The 25,816-nt window shown below is 37.6% G+C and overlaps 1 protein-coding gene across 6 annotated transcripts in view; it reads right to left on the minus strand.

The window, feature by feature from the left end:
- Window positions 1-2,260: 2,260 nt before the first annotated feature.
- Window positions 2,261-25,816, minus strand: part of Galphaq (G protein alpha q subunit) — a 38,720-nt gene continuing 15,164 nt past the window's right edge. For 2 of the 6 annotated variants that reach the window (XM_077406079.1, XM_077406077.1), the window contains exons 2-8: window positions 14,823-15,007; window positions 13,846-14,000; window positions 12,087-12,215; window positions 10,257-10,386; window positions 10,022-10,175; window positions 8,461-8,568; window positions 2,261-6,265 (exon numbers count right to left, since the gene is read on the minus strand). In XM_077406079.1, coding sequence (XP_077262205.1) covers window positions 6,183-6,265; window positions 8,461-8,568; window positions 10,022-10,175; window positions 10,257-10,386; window positions 12,087-12,215; window positions 13,846-14,000; window positions 14,823-14,969 — 906 coding nt within the window. In that variant the 5' untranslated portion in view covers window positions 14,970-15,007 and the 3' untranslated portion in view covers window positions 2,261-6,182. Of the gene's footprint in view, window positions 6,266-6,687; window positions 7,791-8,460; window positions 8,569-9,539; window positions 9,648-10,021; window positions 10,176-10,256; window positions 10,387-12,086; window positions 12,216-12,937; window positions 13,067-13,845; window positions 14,001-14,822; window positions 15,008-15,296; window positions 15,506-25,816 lie in introns of those variants that run through there. The other 4 variants (XR_013256913.1, XM_077406081.1, XM_077406080.1 and 1 more) reach the window with 4 other exon arrangements.

The following is a 25,816-nucleotide window of genomic DNA, read 5'->3' on the forward strand; positions in this document are numbered from 1 at the left end:
CCGCTCCTCCTTCCTCGCTCTCTCTCTCCCTCTACCGCTCTCGTCCTCCGTTCTCGGTCTCTCTCCTTCCGCTTCGCTCTGTCCCCCTCTTATTATCTCGCGGTTTCCTCCTTCCCCGCCCCTATTCCGTCGTGTTCGGCCCTTCTCCGATTCACGTCGTCGCTCCTTCCTTCTGCTTGTTTCTTGTCCTTCTCTTCCACGCATATAATTGAGCCTATCTTTCTCTTTCTGTGGCTTTGCCTTATTCTCATTCTTTCTTGCGTTTCGCTCTTTCTTTTTCTCCATCGCAAATTGCTCTTCCTTAGCTCGCGCTTAGTTTCCTCCTTTCTCTCACCGTCCCTCTTTCCTATGTCCATCTCTTCACCTCCGACAGTGCATTCTTCTCTCGCTCACACAGTGTCCGCCTTCCTCTTCGACTCGTGTCATCCTTCTCTGGCACATAGATCAAAGGTACACCACGGCCAGGTGGTGGCATGCTCACCCTCTCTTGGTGCATGCGCACTCCACGTACAGCTGCTCCCTTCTTTTAATTCCCCTACCCTCAGCTGTTCGACGCACGCGGTAAAGATCTCTCCGTGTGGCCTATTTCGCAAAAGATCGCCACATACTACGTTTACGCGAGCTTTACTTCCGTAGTAACTTACGATAATTCCCTCGCGTAAACGGGATTTTGTAGTAACTTGCGATAATTTACTCCGCGTAAACGAGTGATATACCGTAAGTTACTACAGAAATAACGCTCGCGTAAACGTAGTAACAGGCTAGCCAATTAAATAAATCTGTCAATAAACTTGACAATTGACAATTTATTTATTTGTACATACAAAGTTGAAATATAGAGATGTTACTTTATATTTTTCAACTTCGATATGTTTGACGAATACGACGATAAAGGGACGTTCGATTGTGACGGGATAATTCGCACTGTAACTTTATAAATTTTCAAAATTACTTATCGTCGTATAAATTCATCGAAACGTGAGGTAAATCATAATTGAATGAAGGGACATTTTGTATTACGTTTACACACAAGAAGTATTATATTTAATATTATTCAGATATAAAAAAAAAAGAATCAATTTGTATTTAAATATTTGTAATTATTACGTCTCTCTCACCGTTCTTTTCAATATCATATAAGAATGTCCGATAAAAATTTAAAGTTACACCTTTAAAAATTATCGAAGAACACTAATAATATTTCTGATTTTTGGAAAGTGAGATAAATTCGTATATGCCATGTGCCAACAGATATGTTATCTAGCTGATTACGTCATTTGATTATGGAATGTTCTTATATGAACTCATGCGATATGTTCCATGTAAGAAATTTGCTGCTGTCATATTTCTATTACGTCTTCTTTCTTAGCAATGCGCATTATAGGTATATTGTGAAAAGGTCGGAAGTCATCGTATTCCATTTCTTGTTGTGCTCAAATCAATTAAACAAATACATAAATTTTATTAATAAAATATATATGTAAATACGATCAATAATAACATATATTTTAATTGTAATTTTGAGAAATGTAATAAAATTACATTACATTATTAATATGAAAAACTTTTCCTATAAATAAATACATTTCTTTATATCTATTTCCAATTGCATTAATAATATTAATAAAAATTTTAAGAATGGCAATTTCTAGATTTTGAAGTTTAAAGATTTCAATGCGAAAAGAAAATCGAATAGTGTCAAAGGTATTAGAAGAATATAATTACTCTTGGAATCTACATTTCAAAAATTCCAAGAATTCGGGATTTCAAATCACATTTAAGAAAATCGACAAAGTATCAGAAGAATATAATCAGTAAATTGTGCTATTTAAAATTCTAAGATATAATTTTTTTAATTTCCACAAATTTTCTAAATTTCCAAAAATTATTTTAATTTCTACGAATTTTCTAAAATTAAGAATTTTCTCAATTTCCAAAAATTGCGATTCCGAAAAATCGGAATTTTAAATTGCAAAAATAAAAAAATCAATAAAATATCGACGGAATATAGTCAGCAAGGAGGTTGCCCATTCAAAATACCAAAAATTTTTCCCAAAAATTTTAGGAAATTCGTGATTTTGAGAAAACTTGGTTTCTTTTTAATTTTTTTTTTGCGAAAATATTGTCAATATATTTTTGCAAGAAATATAAATGAACGGTATGAGACAACGCATGGGTATTGGCGTTGTAAATATGCGGGATGGAGAAGGGATCGCTGTTGCGATTGAGAGATGAATCCTCTCATCACACTCGTCAATACTACTGTCACAAACTGTGTTTATTTTTATCATTAATGTATATTATTTATTATAAATAAGTTAGAAACATTGATTTTGGGCTTGATAGTGTTTACAATTTTATACACAGAGAAAGAATACCCAACATATTTTACGCTCTCAGAAGGGTGGTGTACGCCTCCTGACGAAGGAGGGATGATTTACAAATGAACCTAACAGCCCCTTGGAGACTTTTACACGTCGTCTACTCGCCGATTTCTCGATTAGGGTTGTACAAAGCCTAGTAGTGTTGCAACCGATCTTCTTTTTTGTGTTTATTTCTCGATAAATTGTCTCTCACGCACGCACAATGAAACTTACTCCCTCGCCTTCTTTCCGCCTCGCCTCGCCTCTCTTTTCTCTTGCCAACCCCTCTCTCCTTTCTTTTTTCTTACACGCGAACGTATGCTCACGCAATTGCACAAATACGCATACACATGCACAGAGACGCACCCACAATAATGCACATACGCATATACACACATACTTTTTCTCTCATTCACTATTCGTATTCCTCACTAGCATCGTTTTGCACTTCGTGTCCTGCACACGCGTTATCTCTCCCTCCCTCTCTGCCATCATCCGTTTTTAGTCACGCGCTCTCAATGAAAACCAAGCAGTATTACTATTATTAATTATTATTACTATTATTATTATTTTATCATTATAATTATTATAATCATTATTATAATTATTAATGTTATTATTCAATATTATTTGTTGGTATCCGCTTAATATATAATATATTATCCAATGTATTTATATATATACTTTTTTTTCTTTCATATAAACTCAGTGTTCCAACCAAGGTGGGTGTGACACAACTAAGGTATATGACACATACTGCCCGGTGTATGTGCGTGCGCAACGCCGGCGGAGTCCGGTGATGTTCGGGCCGTATGGCACGGCATCGTGCCCGAACAGGAAACCTCCCAGACTCAGCCGATGTCACGTAGAGAGGAGAATCCTCTCTATCAGCGCGACGTACTCTCCGGGTTCGCGCGCGGCTCCCGCTATCCCTCGCGATTACGCCTAGTGAGACCGCTCTCGACTCGGAGAAATCGTCTCGTAACACCTCGCATTACTGTGAGCAGAGTTGATCTTTCACCCCTCGCATTTCCACCCTCGAAAAAAAAAAACCTGGCAAGTTCCGGCTTGTCATACCTTCTCGTTTCCGCGCTTCGTCGTAATTCTTTTATATATGCTTGAAAGATCTTGATTTTGAAATCGAACGAGACGAGAAGAAGAGTCTTTCGTTCTCATCCACCGACAGTGTATTTATAAAATTTCGTTTCTTCCTTGTATTATTAGCTATTCCGTTCCTTTCATCGTATCTTTCAATAGAGAAAGAAACGTTTACACAGCTAATCTCTTGCCTCTTTCTTCCGCGCTTTCCTGGCTAATTTATTATACTAATTTGCAGAACTTTTTTCTAATTTCTTCAAATTCAACATTAATTTATTTCGTTAATCATCTCTTTCGTTCCTCATTCGGCCGCTTCCACCCATGCGTCATCGGGGAAGGAGGGAAGGTGGCGAAAATCGCGGCTTCGAAAAGATATCGAACCGTCGGAGAGTACGAGAGCAACGGGCAGCGCGCTAGCCAGCATATGACCAAGCGCAGGCAGTGAGCAGTTCATACGTACATATACTGTATAACGTGGATACGGAGCGAGCGAGAGGCATGAAACCCCCCTCTTCCAAAGGAGAGGGGACCCATGATCTTGGCTGCGCGCGGTGGCTGTGCCGTTGCGTGGATAGGCGAGGATACCCGATGAAGGGAAAACCGCGACGAACCCCTCCTTCCTCTCATCACGTTTTAAGAAATTCACCCTCGAAAAACCGAGGGGTGATGCTCATTTATAAGAAATTCGCCGTTCTTAAAGAAATCGTCCTCGCAAATCGAGACGAGATTTCCTCGTTCCCGAGAATATCGTCGGGTCTCGTATTCTTTGAGACTTCATTTCTGTGCAAGAACGAAACCTCTCGTTCCCGAGGAGGTCCTTGTCCTCGCAAATCAGAACTCCATGCTCCGGAGGAATTCGCTCGCGGCTCGAGGAACGTTTTCCTCGCGCGACCCGCACGCACAGCCGGCAGAGAGAGGAGACGGCAGAGAGAGATATCTGCGGGCTCCTCCCGCACGCCTTAATTACCTAAGTCACATCGAACAGACGCTATACACACACACACACACACACACACACACACACACACACACACACACACACACACACACACACACACACACACACACACACACACACACACACACACACACACACACACACACACACACACACACACACACACACACACACACACACACACACACACAACCACACACACACACACACACACACACACACACACACACACACACACACACACACACACACACACACACACACACACACACACACACACACACACACACACACACACACACACACACACACACACACACACACACACACACACACACACACACACACACACACACACACACACACACACACACACACACACACACACACACACACGCACACGCACACGCACACGCACACGCACACGCACGCACACTCTCTCCCTCTCATTCTTTCTCCCTGGCACACGTTTTTACTTTCTTTCTTTCTCCTCTCTCCCTCTCCGCCACCACTGCTGGTAATCTTTCACTCTTTCTCTTTCTCGCTTTCTCTCTCTTTCTCTCTCTCTCCCTCTCTCGCGCTCTAATCTATGTTTCTCATTCTTTTTATATATTATATATAACAATATTTATATGATGAATTTTTAATGGTTCGAGTCACATGCAGAAAGAACTTTGAGTCATTTCTGGCACGGATAAAAAGGAAGAAACAAAAACACTTTGGCTTTCGCAAAAACTCTAAACGTAGGATGTTCTCATAATTTAGCGTTTGGTACACTTGAGAAAAAAAGAAGAAAACAGAAAGGAAAGAAGAAAAGAAAAACAACAACACCACACTAGTAAATGGCACTAGAATTGCTCTCACTTGTGTCATTGAATCTAATTCGCGATTAAAAAGCTTGTTTTTTTTATTTTATTTTATGTTTTTTCGTTCGCTCGCCTCGCCGTTTCGCCTCTTCAGTTTCTTCTTCTCTGTTGAGATCTCTTGGACTCGAGACGAACACAAACGGACGCGCCATTAAAAATCCACGCGGCACAGCCGCGCCGTGCGCCACGCTCACGCACGTGAGACACGTGATTCGCTATCGTTCGTTCATTCATATATATATATATATATATATAATATATATGAATTATATATGAAATATATATATATATATAAAAGTCAGACAACGATGCCCGGGACCGTCAGGTATTGACGCATCCTTGGCCCGGGAGTGGAGCGCATTCGCCCGCGATATCGACTAAGAACTAATCTACAAAAGAAAGGTAACAAATCCCAAAACGGGAACCGATGTACGAGAGAACCGAATCGACTCGCGTGAGTTGGTATCGACAGTGAAGAGATTTCGCTTTCTTCTCATATTCCCCTTTCCTCCGCCGAGAAAAAAGAACGCGTAACGCTCGTGACGTTTTTAGGTCCTTGTTCGCTTTCTTATCTCGCTCCGCTTTTATGTCCTTCACAATTACGTGTATATTACGCGTCTTAACTACTTTGTGCTAGTACAACACTCTCGGCGCAACGAAGCTTAACGCGGAGCGCCGCACGTTGTCGATATATGCGTTGCGCGTATGCATGCGTATACGATGGCACCACGAGTTTTTGTCTCGTTTTTGTCTCGCGCTGCCTCTTCGTCGTTCCTCACGTCGTTCCACGGATCACGCTCGCGAGTCAACGGAGTAGAGTAGTCTCGCACTGATACATTGGTCAGGGTGCGAGAGAAACTGGTCGAGTCCGCTCGGATTTGTAGCGCGCTTCGCCGTCTAAACCAGATTGTACTCCTTCAGATTGGACTGTAGAATGGTGTCTTTCACCGCCGCGAACACGAATCTGATGTTCTCCGTATCTGTGGAATAGAAAAAAGATATGTATTCAAATACCAGAATATACCTTTAAGACTTGCTCAAGAGAAACGCTTAACTGGTTGCATAAAGCACCGTTCGGTATCATGCCATGATTGCCATGAATGATTTTCTTTCTTCTCAAATGAAATTTTCAACTTGTTGTGACTTGTAATAACATTTAAACCTTGCGAGAGATTTCTGATACACATACGCCACTAAATATATTCGTAGAAAATTGATATTGAAACTTAAGACTAATGACGGTGAGCATTATACTTGTTTGTAAGTATATCATACTATACTATGCTAGTTAGTGCTATATAATATAAATTATTTATTAATCTTTAATAACTTCAGGATATTGTGTTAAAGATCTGTCTTGAAAAAATTAACAAAAAAGCGCAAAACAAAGATCGGCACTTACCCCCTATATAAGAAGCTTCAAACCCTGGGACAGTCATGACACGCATGCAGCATGCAATTCCCTTCAAGATACTTTTTGTAGCATTACGAAAGAGAAACCATAAACACAATATAAAATTCCCTTTTTCGATACTTGTTTTAAATAAGCTTAAGTAGTCGAAGATTAATAATGCAAAAAAATTATAGTAATTATGTTAGTATCCATTTAAATATTTAAAATATTAAAGTATAATGCATATTAAAGCGCGAAATATTTTAAGTAGGTACTTAAACAAATATATAAATAGGTATTAAAGATTTGTTTCATTAATTTCATTAAGTTCAAAGTATTAGAATACATATACATAAATAATAATTTTACAATCGTTATAAAAATATTGTATTATCTTCATATATCAGCGTTTGTAAAACGATTGGAACCTTAACCACAAGTGGAATATTCTATTTTTGCCAGACTCTATGATAATACCTATAATAGACATAAAAATACCGCAAGGAGCCTTTGTTTATTACAAAGGCATATTAGTAACGCAATGTTGCAAGAAATGGATTAATTTAGCAATTATTAATAGCAATTATTAGAGTAAACATCAATTGTGTTATATCCCTTTCATTTAGAGTTTACAAGGGTTTGACAATATATTTTCACTAAATGTATATTGTAATACATTGTTGTCAACGACAAAGCTGGCAGTTATTTTCGAAATTTTCGAGAGTAAAGTTGTTGTATTCGCAGTCGACGATCGATCGCCAAGAATGACACAGACCTAATGCTACGGAATCAATTTTAAAGAGCAACATATGATAACATTTGACAAATAATCAACAATTCATTTTTGCAATAATATCCGTCAAGCAATCGCTATACTATTTGGTTACTCCTAGTACTCGTTGATTGAATTATTCTAAGGCAGCTTTGTCATACAAATCTGTCGTATACATCTACGTCATTCTCGGCGTCAAAATATTCAATAACATCGTCAAGAATCTGCGTTTACTCGATAATATCTGTACAGTCGCGTTAAGCAAGATTAAACTCCTTAAGCGCGGTTTGCATGATCGTATCCTTAACAGCGCAGAATACAAGCTTGATGTTTTCCGTATCTGATGGTTAATTCCATAAACGCAGCATGCAAAATATAAATCGAGCATCATTGAGATTGGCCTGCTCCATTTTACGCCTTTGAAAAATCAACCTGGTACCGAATTTATCGATATTTGTATATTTTCTTCTAATATCGTATAATAATCTATAATTCAGTAAACACTGAGAAATATACAGACAATATTTATAAAACTATACATACTACGTAATTTACATTAAATATAAATTGCACTAAATAAATTTGAAAAATTAGAATTGTGCTAAAGACAATCAATATATTATTTGTAATTTATCTCACTCTTCTTTGCATTCATTTCTCTTTTTAATAAGTATATATATAAAACTATGCTTTAGATCTTATCTACTATAAAAAATAATTATCTACTTAAATTAGTTTATTTTGTCTTTTTATTTTTATGCAATCTTTTACATGAGACATAAATATATCTCTTCTTTCGTCCTCTTCATCGAAAAAAGATGTCTTTCATACATGTATATAGGTTGATTTTTCCACGGTGCATTTATAACATTTAATTACACACCTGATTATACGGGAGACAGGCAACATACAAGCTCTGGTACAAGACACAACACATCGAAGAACTGTTATAAAGCGAGAGAGAAATACGGTATTTTTGTACACAGGAGTTTATCAAGAGGCTAGCCTACCTGTGGCACACGTAAAGTGGGAATAAATAATCTTCTCGCTGTCTGGATTCAATTCAACGAACATCTTCAGGATGAATTCTCTAGCTTGTATAGCCTCTCTTGGCCGACCTGCGGAATATACAAGCAGGAAGGGGCATGGCATTACTTACGTTCAACTACGAAGCGAGTACATAATGCATAGTCAATATTTTTTAGCGGTCGCTCAATAACGAGACGATTAATTGATACGTATTACTGAGGTTTTTTACTAGGTGTAAATACAACAAAAGATAAGTTGGAATCTGGCCAAGAGAGAAAACTCTTTCGTGTTACAGGATTTCTAAGTGTTTTACAAGACCGGAATAACTCTGCATCTGGAAAATGTCGCCGCGCGACATCGGTTTTGCTCATGTGCACAGCATAACGCGAAATGCAGACGGATATCGATCTATTTTAATGGAATAATGTTGTACTCCACTCAAATCCAATATACGCTCTCTCCAAGGACAGCTTATTAAATTAGTCGTAGTGAACATCAAAGAAGCCTTTCGAAAGCCTCATTAATAAGCTAGAAAGCTTATGTAAGAACACCGAGTATAATTTTGCAAATTCGAATCAGTTACTTACACGTTGTAGTTCGTAATAAAGTCTGAAAATCTGTCGTCGCGAACTAAGAATTTCAATTTAATATAACTTTCGCTGGATACTTAGAATTTCAATGTGTTGATGTAACTTTTGTTGGACGTTCAATAATTACATAATATTTTACAAAGTTGTAAATTACAATACAGGATGCAACGAACGTTCTAATTATTGCTATCAGATTAACTAGCTTGAATCTACATACAAGTTAATTTCAATTTATCAAGATTACGTGCTACTGATTATGCGCAGAAATAGATATAGGTTTGGCATTAAAATAGCCTTGCAAATAGATTATTACTAATAGTAAATAACCACGTAAATTCAGAAATATCGGAGTGGCAAAGTTACAATAAAAGAGCATGAGAGTCGCACGAAATATCATTACTAAACTGTTCGACGAATAACTAGAGAATCTACGTTTTCTGCTCGGGACACACTCAAGTATTCGGACAGACCTGTCGCACACGTAAAGTGAGAGTAGCACATTCGATCAGGATCGGGATTACAATTGAGATACACCTTTAAGATGAACTCCCTGGCCGGCACATCTTGTTGTTTCGGGCCTACACGATAGAACTTATTTATTTACCAATATCACAATTAACAATCTCATCACTTTATTCAGCCTGTACCTCAAGGTAAATTAACAATTTTACTAAAGAGCAATGTGTTTTGTTTTAATTTTTGTGAGAGCACTGCAATGGTGCAATGATGCAGGAACTTCAAATATATTTTTGTCTTTTGTTAAACATCTTGTGTGTGTGTGTGTGTGTGTGCGTGGGGAGTTATTTCCATTTTTAAATGTAAGATAAGATCTAATTTGACTAATTAACAATCAGAATAAATATTTAGCATTTTATGTTAAATGGTTAATGATAATCCGTTTGCAGATTCTATTTGTATTTGTAAAAAGAGGATGCTTGATATCATAACTTACCATCATATTCCGGAAAGTAGTCGACAAGATGAGAGTACATAATCTTTTCTTCTAGCAGATCTTTCTTGTTGAGAAACAAGATAACAGAGGAGTGTTGAAACCAGGGATATGTTATAATCGTTTTGAACAGTGCTTTACTTTCTTCCATTCGATTCTAAAAAGAAATCAGACACAGGTAAGTTACAACAGCGTTGAAATTCATCGACAATTCCATCCATGAAAGTATTGTAATTACCTCGTTCTCCGATTCAAATAGAATTTGATCATATTCGCTTAGAGCTACTAAAAATATAATTGAAGTAACGTTTTCGAAACAATGAATCCACTTTCTTCTTTCCGACCTCTGTCCACCGACGTCTACCATCCTGCAAATAATATTCTGTTAAACCGAGTACTGTTAATAGGATATAAATGAAATATAGTCGAATCTTCGTATTTTTAATTTGTAATGATCTATTGAACATCTCTTCTCTAATGCAGTTGAAGTTTCAGATTTCTGAAAATTTAGATTTATTGCTAATAAGAATTAATATAGAAATCTACGGAAAAAATTGTATTTTAAAAGACTATTTTAAAATATTTTTAAGAGAAATATTTTAAAATAGTCTTTTAAAGAGAAAGATCCTAGAGAACTATTCTAGAAATAATAAAAAACTATGACTATGAAGATTCAGCTATATAATCTTCCCGACTACTGAAAAGTGTAGTCTATCGAATATAATTTCTACACGCTTTTCAATGTTTAATGTCAAAGTCAAGAAACGCGTAGGACGAATCGGGTCATAAGATGAGTAAGATGGCCCTTAAATCTCGACAAATTCGACGAATCACATGCAATGTGTCGCTATTGTGACCTACGCGTCTACTATGCTGTGTTCTTTATTCTTTATAGATTTTGTAGTTTGCAATAAAAAAAAATACAAGTAAAATAATAGAAACTCTCTTTATATCTCTTTCATTAATCATGTGCGCTTGTAAATTTAATTTTATTTAAAAAAATAGACTATTATGTATTATACCATAAAAATAAAAAAAAATACATAAGTTCTCAATTTTATTAATAATCTATTATAAAACAAGCCAGTACATGTTTTCTTTTTTGATCCAACTTTGAACTCTACAAAATCCGCAAAACATCTAATTGTATACATTCATAAAAAAAGGTACGTATTTATTATTCCCAATCGTAACCACGTAATTACAAATAATATTATTATAAAAATTTACCGCATGCACAGTAGCATTATTGTAACGATACACTGAACGAACAAACAAATAGCGAACGAATAGCGAATGTAAATTTAAGTTGGTAAAGTTTGATAATAAATTATTTATGCCATAATAAATGCAAACGCGGTACGTTCGTTAATGTTTAATTTAATTCATTAATAAGACACATTTAAAAAATAAATATTAATTTCAAATAAATTTATCTTTGCATTTGCTGTCCGTCCGCTTTTGCCACCCATTTTAGCTAAATAATCTAATGTTAAAAAAATATAAAACACATAAAAATACATGCAAGCGTCAAAGCTTCTTAATTATATATATATATATATATATATATATATAATTATATACAATGTAACTCCTGTTCATCCTTTTCCTTTCTCGGGAAAATGAAAGAGAAAAGGATATCTATTATAAAATTATTTAATTGGATATATTGAATTTTATTCCAATTTTTGTAACAACCAATTTTAAATATGTTTGTGTAATTAGTAGTAGTTTTATTAACACTTAAATTAAAATGTTATTGAAGCGGTCGACTTAAAAATAAATTCTATATTACATATTATCTTATTTGCATTTCAGAAGTTTAATTCCTTAAAATGTATTTCTATATTCCATAGATTTTCTATTGTTCTAGATTCTCAATTATTCATTAAGAAAACAATCTATATTTTAAATTTATAAAAAAAAATTATTCAAAATCATTTCAATGATAAAAAGAAAAAGATTTAATTGGTTCACATTGCTTCCTACGTATGGATATATCTTGCGATGCTAAAAAATTCAAGTGCATGTTCGAAGTTTTAGAATTGGATTGAAAGACTATTAGTACCTAAATATGATGGAGTCCAGATCAAATGGATATTCTATAATTCCGGTGGTGGGAGCTCGTGCCCGGAGGATGTCTTGCTCGGTCGGAAGGAAATCGGGCTTTTCGATACGCTCTAGGTCACTAAGATAACTGCAAAACGAAACAAAAAGCTGCTGTCTGGAAGTGCATGCCATGCGTGGTAACTTAAAAAAATATATATATGTAATCGAAAAACAAGGGAATATGAAACGTTTCGTATGAAACAATTCTCATACATGCTTGTCCAGTGGTTTAGCCTGAAAGAATTTTTTGACGCTGATGCCGAGTCCTGAGACTTACTTTGGTACGTTTTACGACATATTTTTGTTTTGGAAATACATAATTTGTATATACATCACACAGATTTCTTTAAAATACAAAAGCAAAGTCAGTTGCGTTCGTATATTTAGATCTCAGATAAAGTAGAGATATCATATGTGTAATAATCACATACATCCACAAATTTCAAATTTTTATCAACAATAGATATAAAAAAAGAGTTAATAGTTTGCTAGTGGATTTCAAACTTTCATAAAATAAAAAGCAATTAAAATTTTTCTTTTATCTACGGAATCAATTCAATGAGTATGGGCTTATCGCCAATTAGCTTTGTTTACATTTAATGGAGCGTAGTCACAGGACTTAAATAGCATCACGTAGAACGAGGGGGGGGATAGGTGAACACTTAATCGAACAGCGAATCCCAGGTGCAAATCACAGAAAACGAAAAAAATGCAGAAATGGCCCGATGCAGGGTGGTTTTGCAGGCGCAGGCAGGCAGCTCGCTCCTTCTCTCATCATCTTCGTCGCCCGACCGCGAGAGACACACATACCTAAATCGGATCTCTTCCAAGTCAAAGGGATATTCAATTATACCGGTGGTGGGCACTCTCACACGAAGAATGTCCTGTTCTGTGGGGAGGTAGTTTGATGCCGCGACTCGATCTATCTCCATTAGGTAACTGAAACATCGTGTTCTCAATACCCGGTGTACAGGAAGGAGATGGAGAACAAGGAGGAGTGTGGAAGGAAGTAAAAGCCACCGTGAGAGAATTAAATCGTGTCCGGTGAGCGCGTGAATATCGAAGGATTGCTTCGAAACGCAAACGCAAGATGGATCAGGTGGGCACGTGTTTGAACAAGATTCCGAAAAATCATCTCGGTAAAAGGTCTCTGAAATGAAGAGCTTGTTGAAAGACCTTAAGTCAACTGTCCTCCTCTTTCACACGAGAGAGAAACTGAATGGAAATATGTTCCTACACACGTTGTGTGTTATATAAGACACGTTTCTATTCAAAATTGAACCTAAGCCCTTTCGGAAGTGAGCTGTTATGCTTGCGTGTTCGGGAGACGGAAGAAACACGAAGTATCTCTTCCATGTGATCGTACACAATTCCGACAAGAAATCTTTCTTGTTAATTTAGTTTTCTCCTTTCGCTCGATCGGAATTGTACAGACGAACTGATGAAATAAAATAATTTGTTTGCAAAACGCAGAAGTGTTTTGATGCTTTTCTCAAGAGAAAATCCCTAATTTGTTGAAGACAAAATCAACGAGAAAATGACAAAGGTGCGGTGAACCTGGGTCGTTCTGTTGTACGACTTCTTCGGCGAGGAAGGTCCGGAAGGTTACAGACGGAGGAACGGAAGGATAATCTCTCGGTAACATGTGTGGACGGAGATAACGCGCGTTCGGTTCCGCGAAAAGGAGACGCGGTGCGATCGGCAGCTGGAATACTCACTACTTGGCGGAATCCGTGAGCTGATATTCTCGTCTACGATCGTAGCACTCCTGTATACCCGCGTCCGCCCACAGGTCCTTGATCGCCTCCACGTACGGGCTCTCGAACGTCGTAACTGTTTCGAAGTCGACGCTCCGCACCAGTTCCGCTTTTTCCTGGAAAGGGAGAAGAAGAGAGACGTATGAGTCTATACGGAAACGGCGAAGCGGAACCGCGACACATGCGATTTATGCGTTATACGATTTCCGGTCCGGCGTATCGGGACGTAAGTACGATATCAAGTGTGCAATACGAAGTTATCATTAACCTTTGATATTTGATATCCGACGTGTAGAAAAGTTAAGTGCGCAGCTCTGCATATATGCAAAGCGACTTTTCGACGCTCCGTGTACTCTCTCTTATGAGGTTCAAACTAAAAACGCGCGGCTTTGTGTACATCTGCTCTCATATCATCACAAACATAGTGCAAAGAGGGTGCAAAAAAAAAAAATGGTTCAAAGAGTTTAAATTAGTAAAGAATTTTTTTTAAATATTTGTTAAGATTCCTTGAGCAGTCATTTATTATTTAAAAAATACTCAAAATGCTATAAAAAATTGCACATTTAAGAGTTAAGGCTTTAATTAACCCTTTAACATAAGGCCTGACCTGCGTGCGATCGTAATGATGGATTTAAAACATTTGATATTATATTCAAAATATATACACCTGGAATTCATGAAAACGTAAAATTAAACATGCGATAGGATCTATAAACTAATTAAAGAAAGCAAAAATTATAAAAGGTATAATATTTTTGTGTCAAGATGCTGCCTATTTAAAGCCATTTATACCGACTGTCACTTCAATTTCCAAAATACATCGAAGAATTAATAATTTGGCGCATTTTGCAATTTATTGCTGCCATAAAATCTTCCTTTAGAGACTTTAGACCAACTGACCACACAAGCAATTGGCCCAGGTAGTGAACGATACGTACTATATTCGAAGAATCGCCGTACTGGATCTTCAGGAGATCCATCGCCCGGATCATGGACTGCATCGCCATGAAAATGTTTTGGTATACAAGTTTGATAAACCCTCTCTTGTCCTCGTCCGAGTAGCCGGAACCGTGGATAATCCTCATCTGCTTAATGAAGGTGGACTTGCCCGACTCGCCGGTACCTGCGACAAAGTTTCGGGTCTCGATTAGCTCCGCTGTCAAAGTAAATAGATAAGCAACGGTGTCCCTCCCTTATAGGGAGTGAGAGACCGTGCGGAGATTTCCGATCAGATATATCCAAACTTTTTAAACGAGATAACGGAGCGCAGATTTTTAGCGATAAAATTAGCAGATAATTAACGAATTATTAAGACATAAATTATTTAACTTTTCAGTAACGAGAACGAGCGTTCTAAAATTATTAATAAAAAAGATGGAAAGGCGATATTGAAATCTAGAGAGACAACATACTGCTCCGATTGATTATTTCCACATCAATCGGCAGAACACAACGAAACGTCGCAAATTAACAGAAAGATCTACGCGTCGCGCGTAAAATTTAGTTCCACTAAATATATACTCTAATATATACTAATGTTAATTGCTTTGGAAAAAAAAATTCTCGTGATGCCAGTTTCTATCATTCGACACGTTCGCGACTTCGCGCCTTGCGGCTCGCGCGAAGATTGTCCGCTTCTGGGAAACAGTGGGACGCGACTATGTCGGTCAGATGCAAGTGGAGGGAGGGGGGTTGCTGCCAGCAGCGGCCGCGACGGCGGCGGCAGCAGCAGCAACAGCAACGGCGGTGAACGGCGGTGGTGGTTCTGGCGCTGATGCTGTTGCTGGCGGCGGCGGGGCGGCGGCGGCGGTGGTGGCGAGCGTGTAGGTGGCGCGTGTCGCGTCGCCACCGTCGTTTCCTCACGAAATCATGAATGAACGCGGCCGCACGCGGCCGGCGCGACGCGCGGCGGTTTTCTTAACCTTACGAATATCTCTCCCAACGGCGGGATAACGATGCCGCTTTGCATCGGGAACATTACTCGAGTTACTCGGCCTTTTCTTGAAATTAAAACTTTGTGAAAGAACATGATTTCGGACTTCCGTGTTTAATCCTAGCTAGCCACACTTATTTTCGAGTCCTTTTCGTCATACTCCCGCGGTTCGTAAGACCGGAGCGACTCTGTCGCATTGCCATTTTCATTCTACTTAATATTTTTAAGCTTGTGCTGCAGAAATTGAAAATACAGACTCTGAATAAGATGTTTATGATAATATCAAGAAAATTATTTGAATTTAAACTGAGTTTATTATATAAGGAAACTAGAAAATCATGTAATTATGTGAAAATAGTCCACTGGAGCGTGGCGAGCTAGAGTTAAGATAAATCATGAGAGATATCAGAATATCGACAGATAACTTTTAATAACGCTTAAAGATAACGATAGGACATTTATTAAGTGATATAAAATATCTCATGAAATATCCTAATTGATAGATAAATTAAGAATTGAATAAGTAAAAGACTTTCGGACTGAACGGAGGAACGTTTAACTCTTTCAGGATTATAAAATACATACAAAAGCTATTGATGGAAATAATGCTACGAATGCATTCAAAAAAAATTTGGACTTTACCTGCATAGAATGGTAAAAAATTACTACAATAAAGCATGTGCAAAACACTCGATTGTTCATTACAAATTGAACGAGGTTTTTTGGAGTTGAAAAAATTCAATAATAAAACAAGGTAAAAGCCAATAATTCGTGTCTAAAATAGACCTCGTAAATTATGAATTAAACTCATCCGTTGCTCTTCGATGCTAAAATCTTTCATTTCAAATTTCTGATACTCCTCATTATCGATTCATTTAGTACAATATTTACAAGTTTCGATCGATAGCTTCCCTGGAAATTTTTTTCAGCTTCGTCGAAAGATCTATCATTAAAATTAAACGATCGAGAAGAGAGGCGCCGCGCGTTCCGGGTAGGTATATCAGTATACTTCGAGATTCGAGGAATCCCTCCCAATTCCGCTCAGATAAGGACAGGAGAAGTGTTTGCTGGTACCCAATGCTGTGTAATAATGTTGGGCGCGTAACCTGAATCGATCCTCATGCACGCGAGGGACACGCTGGATGCAGAGGAAAGAGCTTTTTATGCCGCGTCGCCAAGAAAAGACGCTTCTCGCGCGCCCAGAAGCACCGCCTTTCTCCGCCTTAATGAGGATACAAAAAGGCCACCGGGCATACGCGGTGGCGCCTTTTATCGATAAAGACGGCCGTGTGTTATCAATCGAAAAAACGCACGGGATACCCCTCTCCCCCTCCACTCGATTGGGAATTAACTCTTCGCGCCACGATAAAAAAAAAACAGCTTTGCATTACAAAAAATTCGAAAGTCGTTAATTGAAATTGTCGTGGGATTTCCTTCACTCGTCGATTACTCTTCTAACGACTGTAATCACGAATTTATCGTGTAAAACTTCAGGATACTGTGTGGAAGCGAATTTTTAGAAGCGATCTTTGAATGTTAAGTGGAAATTATACGCCACGCAAGATAATTGTGAAATTACTATTATATACTTATAGATAATCCTGTATTATCATAATATTAATTTCACAATTATACTTCACGCGAAATTATGTTGTCTTTCAATAACATCAGGAAATGTAAAAGACAAAGTCCGCAATTTCTTGTGCGGAAACGTTATCGGTTTCTGGTTATTATATTCGGGGCAATCTAGTATTTTTTTTTTAATTAGAAATTACATAAAGCCTGATTGGATCTGTCTTCTCGAGATCTACGAGGGAATATCAATCTCCCAGACGAAGAGTCGGTTTAGACGCGTTTGTCAACTTCGCTGAATCCCGGATTCGCTTAAATCCCAGCGAGTTATTGTGCGATGATGAAACTTCGCACGTGCAACAACAGCGCGATTATACCTACGATAGGGAGAACATAGTGCGTTTGTCGTGCTTGTTTGCTTAGGTGCTTAAGATTCTCTTTGAAGTCTATATATCTTCGCGGAGTTACGGCTCTGTCGCTGATCAATGCCGACGATGATTACACTTCGGTGACTGCATCGCGCGTTAATTTTCTCGCGCGAGTCACGCTCAGTTATTATATTAATCGCGGCACGGTTAATTAAAGTAGGTAATTCCCCATCGGATCGCTTTTCCAGAAAATTGACCGGAGAGTGGCGGACTTTCTTTGTTATACTTAATTTTTCTACTTTGAATAATCGTCATCACCGAATCCACACTAGCTCCTGCAAAATTGTAATTCCATTTATATATTTACTTTGGCGTCACTGTATTTTATTGTATTTTCACAAAGATGCATTTCAGTATATTCAGGCAAATCAAGAAAGTGATTTTGTTGATTGTTTTATTCCCCCAATTTAAAGATAAAAATACTAAAATAAATATCAAGTTGCTAGGATAATCTTTTCACCGACAAAATTGATCTTTCATCTCTACTATATTAGTGATATTCATATAAAAAATAAAATCTCTTTCATTCGTCGACGGATTTCAAGATCACTCTGTATAGACGCTATTTCAATTTCACGCGACGCGTGTTCGTGGCGCGAGTATCAACGGGTTAATATTAGCCTCGCAACAACATTCTCCGATTGTGTGGGGACATCGGCTGGCGTTGGCAACGACTTCGCGGGATCCCAATCGACTGTTGAACGCCAAGAGGAAAAGCGAGGTGAAGCGTTAGAAACAGCGGGTTAATGAATGAATGAGAACCGACGGTGGGCGGGACGCACAACTCAAACTGTCTTCCGGTATTCCTTCAACGGCGTAACTAAAGCTAGAACTCTCGTTCAACCCGGGAAAGAGAGGAGAGAGGCAGGGAGGGAGGGAGGGAGGGAGAGAGAGAGAGAGAGAGAGAGAGAGAGAGAGAGAGAAGAACTTAACCCCCCATGGAATTATTTTCCCTCCGAGAAAAAGTACGCTGACTCCGCTTATCGAAACTCCCGATCGGCTGGCAATATACAGACGCATTTACAAATTCATTTCTCCGGCCTTCTTGCCTTCGAAAATCGTTTGACGCGATTAAGACTAGATACTCAAGCCAACACTAATCTCAGTTAACGTTTTAAAATAATAATGTTTTATTTTAAGATTCGCATAAAGAGACATGAAAAATCTTGCAAACTTTGATATCGTAAAATCTAAATTTTTAATTTTTCCAAGGCTCCTCCGATGTGAAAGATCTTTGAGGATTGATGTAAAAAGAGACGAGTATAGACATAGAAAAAAAATTAAAACCCGACAATTGGAATTGCAAATTACGTGTTAAGAAAAAAAATGTACAAATGCGAGAATCAGAAAGACATGGTATTTAAGTTCGATGATTAATTAAAAAAAAAAAAAGTCCCCTTTCATATATTCGCTGCCTCGCGTTCCTGAAAACAGGTTGCTAGGAATGGATTGCGGTAATATACCGAAGTATCCGTTCTCCCTGCACGACAAGTCCGACCGGTGTGTATATTCGAGAGACATCCTGAACGATCATCAAGGACAACGACGGATGAGAAATACGCGGAGATGAGAAAACAACTCGGCTAAAATTGATTTCACAACGCGCATAACTTTTTTTCTTGTTTTCTTTTAAAATATATAATAATTGTATTAAAATGTAATATAACTGTGCACGGTTGTACCGCGCACGTATAAAATAAGACAAATTCTTGTACCGTGCGTGGACATGCGCTGGAGCTAAATCTGGAAAATATATCTATGTAAATCTATGTAAATCAGCCTCGTATTCCGGATATATTTTAGATGCCCGAATAATCAAATGTTTCTGCGATTCGACTTTAAAAGATTTAACTACTCGAATTCTCGATTCGAATTATAAGAGATTAGATGAATCGTTTGGGATTGTCATTTTGTTTTATATAAACTTTATTTTAATATCGTGCTTGTTTTAACGGCACGTAAAACGTTTTTATGCCACGTCATATCGTCAAGTTCTTCTGAATCTTTAACGTTTGCGAACAATGTCTCTTTTGCATATATTTTTACGTTGCACTGACAAATTCTAATTTTACCGATAAAATACAAAAATGCTTTCAACGGTATAAAATTCGATTTCTGAGACCGTTCCGAATGCCGGTAATATTTGAAATTAACTCGAGCATTCTCAATTAAGAATCGTTACATTCGAATTTATTCGATTAATTCAAGTAAGGTGACTATTCGATTATTTTAATTTCAGTTAAGTTGTTCTTCCGGCGGACTCCGCGACGCCCCTCGCGCGAAAGGACGAGGCATCGCTCCGCCCTGCACGACGACGACGATCGACACCCTTCTTCTTCGACGTATACCGTTGGCGGGCGAAGGGAAAAGCCCGAATCGACGGACGTGTACGCGCCAAGCGCGGAAGCTTTCCGGGGCGGTGGAAGCTCCGCCGTCGCCGGGGGTGGGTCGATAGATGCCGACGTGGAGAGATAGGGCAAGAGAGAGAGAGAGGGAGAGAGAGAGAGAGAGAGAGAGAGAGAGAGAGAGAGAGAGAGAGAGAGAGAGAGAGGGGAAGATAGATAGTGAGTGCCGGTTAGAATGAGAGAGGAAGGCAGAGCACAGGGCTCTTTCGTCTCCCAGGCCGCAGCACCACCGCGCCCCGATATTTGCGCGCCACCCTTTGCCGGCACCTTCAGGCGGCACTCACACCGAATTGCACACGTTGAAGTTCGTACCCGGATGTGAACCGTCTCAATGGGTTGTGGAAATAATGCTGGACACGCGGGACCACTAAAAATTTGAGAAACGTGGGGAGAATCTACCGGTTGCGTTCCAAGATACATTTCTTTACATCATGTATATTACAACAGATACTATTATATTTTCAATAATTTGCCAAATAATTTCTTCCTATTATATATAATTTCTTGATATATTCGATTTCAATGCATAAAAATAATTATAAAAAATGGTTTGTTACACAAACGTAGAAAATTTAAATTTACAATGTACATTATTTTATGTAAGGTATTCACATATGTGTATAACCGCGTATGTAGAAAAGATTAATATAAAGATAAATATATTTTAAATACATTTTGCTAAATTGTTATAAAGTATTTTTTCATATACGGGGACATTAAAAGTCTAAGAATGTGATGGGTCATTTTCATAATTATCGGCATGTGTGCCGAAAAGTAGAGTAAAATATAATAAAAAATCATAATATTATTACACATACATGTACAAAAAAAATAATAAAAAATACATTCAAATGTTGAGAAAATGCAAATTTTAAAGTCCCTAATTTAACTGTGTCATGTGATACTCATGCATGATAATGTATACCGTGATAATGCATAAGATTTATGAACTTTTCCTCCAAAGATAACCCGAAACGCACCGACAATGATTCTCTGAAAATCATGTTTTGTATGAATTGCGTACAAAACTTTACCCGCGAGAAAGATATCCTCCTTCGTGTTTTTCGCGATTACGAGTATAATTTGTAAACCTAAAACAATATGTTTTTCCTCTTGCATTATTATGTGTCGTACGATTCATTTTTACTCAGCCCGAAAAATGATTTGCTATTTTATTCGACGCAATTAACTCGCGCGAAACGTCATTGCGAAATATAATTCCTTTGAACATATAACGTAAAACAAAGCGTACGCGGTTCTTCCCCGGAATTAATTTTTACTGCGCGATAAAAGAACGATAAATATACAACGAAAAATTAACCGGCACAAATTCAATAATGCGAAATGTCGAAATATTATTTCCCATGTTGTATATTTTGCGCAACAAATAACCAGGCATACCCCGTATAAGAGGCCGGCCAATTTTGACGTCGTGTCGGTCACGCGTTGATATTTTAAACGTATCGATCGAACTTGCAAATATATACATACTCGCGGTCCCCGGTATCGCGGTGAGTGCCGATTGAATTAGCCCGTTCGCGAATGCGAAATATGCAAATCACTAAGTATTTACGCAATTCGTGTAAAACGTTACACCTGCTACGATAGCCCGGACTTCCATTAGCCGCGCTCAGCGGCGAGTCTGGTCTTCGCTAGCGATACCCGGTATTAAACATTGTTATATACGAGCAATTAAAAGATTACACCTAACAATTTAGTAAAACATTAAGTATAACTGTAAAAGTATACTGAAAAAGAGATATTTAAAATACCGAATAAGTTTACCGAAAACCGTGAGCTTTCTGATCCGCTAAGCAAACGTCATCGATATACGTCATCGGTATAAGATGCATGTTTTGATAATAGCTGACAATGTTACAAAAGCTCAACTGTCGCGACTCAGAGATCAGCACGCGATAAACTTTTTGGCAACTCCGAGAAGATTTAGCACAGTCGGATTTAATACAATCGGATTAGATTTAATATTTTGACTCGCGAATAATCCCTCCAGTTTTTTCGAATATCATCCGTTTTAGATTACATTGTGTGAAACGGCTCTGTAACTGCGAGAGATAAAAATCTGAGGAATAATTATTCTTCCGGATAACGTTTCTCCTACAAATTGTTAGATTTTAATATTCATTGATTTTGCTGAGAAATAACTCACTCTAAATTCTCAATACTAAGATCGATTACAATGCTATGTGTATTTGTTCCTGTATAGACGGTTTATTATCGGCGAACCATCTACGACAGAATCTGAAATGAAACCGGATAATAATTTTCCTATAGACGACATTTGTTCCACTTTTCAGATTCTAATATTTATCGATTTAAAAAAGATTGATTCTAAATTTTACAACGCACAGTAGTATTTGTTTTTGTTTTACACATTTTTGTCGGATACTCCAGTTATCTCTAGTACAATTCATTGTTAGCGAATTATCGATAGAATCCGAAATGCATGAAACAGCGATTGGCGAACACGGTTGAAAGAGATCCAAATGCCTTGGGACCGTTTTTCGAAACTCAAGCAATAATAACTTCCGTTGATATATTCACTGGCGTTTGATAATTTCACTCAATCGCGAGAAGTTGTTAGCGGTCGCATTATCGACATGTGCGGATGTGTGGTTTGTCTATACATGGTTTTCCGCGGCGTTATGACAATGACAATACACGCGTGTGATTATCGTAATTTAATTTATCGCTTCTTGCTCATGTGTTTATTCGAACGTTGTGCCATGCCGCGCCTATAGCGCATTGTATATCGAACGTAGCGAATAGATGTATAAAAATGATACACCATGTCTCGCCATCATTCACTACTATCTAAAAGTACTTGAAAGTTCGAATGTAATCTACGTAATTAAATTATATTATTAATTATATTATATTATATTTATATTATATTAATTACTTTTTGTATTATATATTATAATTAATTAACACATCGCATGAGGAAAAAAATGCAAATTAATTTAAGTATGAAGAAAATGCAAATAAATTTAAGTATAAGGAAAAAAAATTTAAATTATAATTTAAGTATAACGCGCAGTCAAAATTAAAACAAAGCTAGCTCGAAGGAATAAAGAATTAAGCTTCAGCTTGCAAACAAATCACGCAGTAAATTTAACAAAGCACAGAGATCACGAGGCATCCCCTAAACGGAGCTCCGTAAGTTTATTCCGTTTGCGAGGATCGTGCGTAATAAAATATTCAAACACCCTCGTTTTAGCGCGAACAGAAGCAGCGAGAGAGAGATATATATATTGTCCAAGCAATTCGGCAAAATATTTTCGTTACGTGCATATACACATGCACATACCGCACGTATGCGCGTATACGGCATAGCGAATAACACATCAAAATACAACGGAACACACCAATTATACGCGCCAATAATTACACACACTTTATGGCATGTAAATTAATAACAGCGTACGATAATTAACATGCCAATAAAGCGGTAATTAAATTGAAAAATAATAAAAATAAAATATATGCAAACTGAGGAACCCATTTTTATTGAATCAACTAAATCATCTTGGTTGGATATGAAGCAAACAAATTCTTTAATTAATATAACAAAGTTAACATAACAAAAATTGTTTAACATAATTAAATTTTTTGTTATGTGAACCAAATTTTGCTCCATATCCAACCAGAGATTTAGTTGATTCAACAAAATATGGGTTTTTCAGTGCAGTAACACACGAGTATAATGTAGCGTCTATAACGAATATCTCACAAAGCTTTAATTAACAATATATACTTTCTTTAAATATTATATTATTCTGTTCTAATTTTATTTCTGACGCTTGCAAAAATCTTTCATTTTTCGATAATTTTATTAAAGAAAGATCGATTCCAAGGGAATACGTATATAAAAGTTGCGCGACTATAATTTGGAGCATATACACATTGCTCTATTGCAAAATTGAATCCGACGTACGTTTGGGCTTCTCGTCCAAAAATGATTTCGAAAGCACGTACCTAATTCGGTTACGAACGTCCCATCATTATCGTGCGACACCCTGTTTGCGAATAAGTCTTTGTTTCTCGCACGACTATATTGCTATTAATTACCTATAGTTATTTGATCGCGCGATACACGATAAGCGACACATTCGTTCAGTGGCACCTCCCGATCCGTTTGATCAGTTTAGAAACGCGCGACGTTAATACATTTTCCACTTTAATTAAACGCCGCTTAAGCGCCGCTATCGAATTACTAAAATTACAGCCTTAATTCTGATCTCGCACTGTCCCCTTCGAGTAATAATTAACCGATTAAGTCCTTATAAACATACGTTAAATCTCTTTAATTTTTCAAAGACAATCTACAACAAGAGCAATTTAATCCTTTCGCGCCCGCGTGTCCACTACATTCTAGTACATCCTATATATTAATCAGTGTCTGCCCCTCTCCTCTTTGAAATTGATGAAAGAAAATAAAGCCAATTAAACTGCAAGAGTTATAAAATCTAGAGGTAAAAATCAACAATAAAAGAAACAAATAAAATTGTCTTTCGCACATTGAAAAAAAGATATTCGTAATAGAAATAAATTTACAAACTTTACTTTTTTGTTTCCCTAAACGATCTTTTCTTTCGGATAAAACATTGGATGCCGGGGACGCTCTAAAAAATTAATTCCAATTTAAATTATCCGCGATTAACCGCGAGCAATGTTGTATACGCGCGACATACAATAATTCAGGGAGCAGGGGAATGCACCGGGAGGTATTGAAAGATCAATTCGGTACAGCCTTCCCATAGAAATAATTGTTTATAAAATCGCCGGCGTGCGTGTTCATGCCCTCTCCCGCTTTCTTTCTCTCCAGAAGTAACATCGTATCGTCTGTCGTCGGTGCACGCGCACAATGCACGTGAAAAGTTGCGCGCGCGGCTGTAAAAGTCTTGTCGGCGGAGGCCTTTGGCGCACAATCGTGACATTATTTCCCGTACTGAATGCCAACGCCGTTAGGTACATTGTTCAGGCGCGACTGAATGAGCACCGATTAAAAATAAATGGCTATATAACACCGCTGACGTAGGGAAGCAATTTTAGTTATTAAAGAGGGACGATCGCGGAGAAAAATATAAAATGTTGCGTCCGAAGTAAAGGTGAGGTATCGATAAAATGACCAGTTTTTCTGCGACTCGGAGCCCGATATATACCCTTTCCCTTCCCTTGCGTAAGAAGGGTAAATTACAATTAACCCTTGAAACGTCCACGTTGGAGTATAATGCGTCAAGAGCCTTTAGAAAATACAGTGAAACTCCCGCGTGACATATTCTTCGCTAATTATTTTCAAACAGTGATTTTTGACTCGTCGATATCTCTACTCAGATTTCCAAGAAATCCCTTCGACCTATTATCCAGTGACGAGAGATATACGGAGAGAGAATTGATTTGCCATTGAAACTCTGCTGTGCCTGTTAGACCCCAGTGTGGCGTTCGAGGTTGACTCCTGAAGCGTGACGTTTGAGGATTATCTCACTTCAATTAACATTATTGTTTATTTTATATATATATATATAACCAATATTGGGTATTTAATAAAGAAAAGAATATGTACTCGGTATTTG

This window comes from Temnothorax americanus, unplaced genomic scaffold (genome assembly GCF_048541705.1).
Source record: "Temnothorax americanus isolate GAGA-0224 unplaced genomic scaffold, ASM4854170v1 Scaffold20, whole genome shotgun sequence".
In the NCBI taxonomy this organism is placed as follows: domain Eukaryota; kingdom Metazoa; phylum Arthropoda; class Insecta; order Hymenoptera; family Formicidae; genus Temnothorax; species Temnothorax americanus.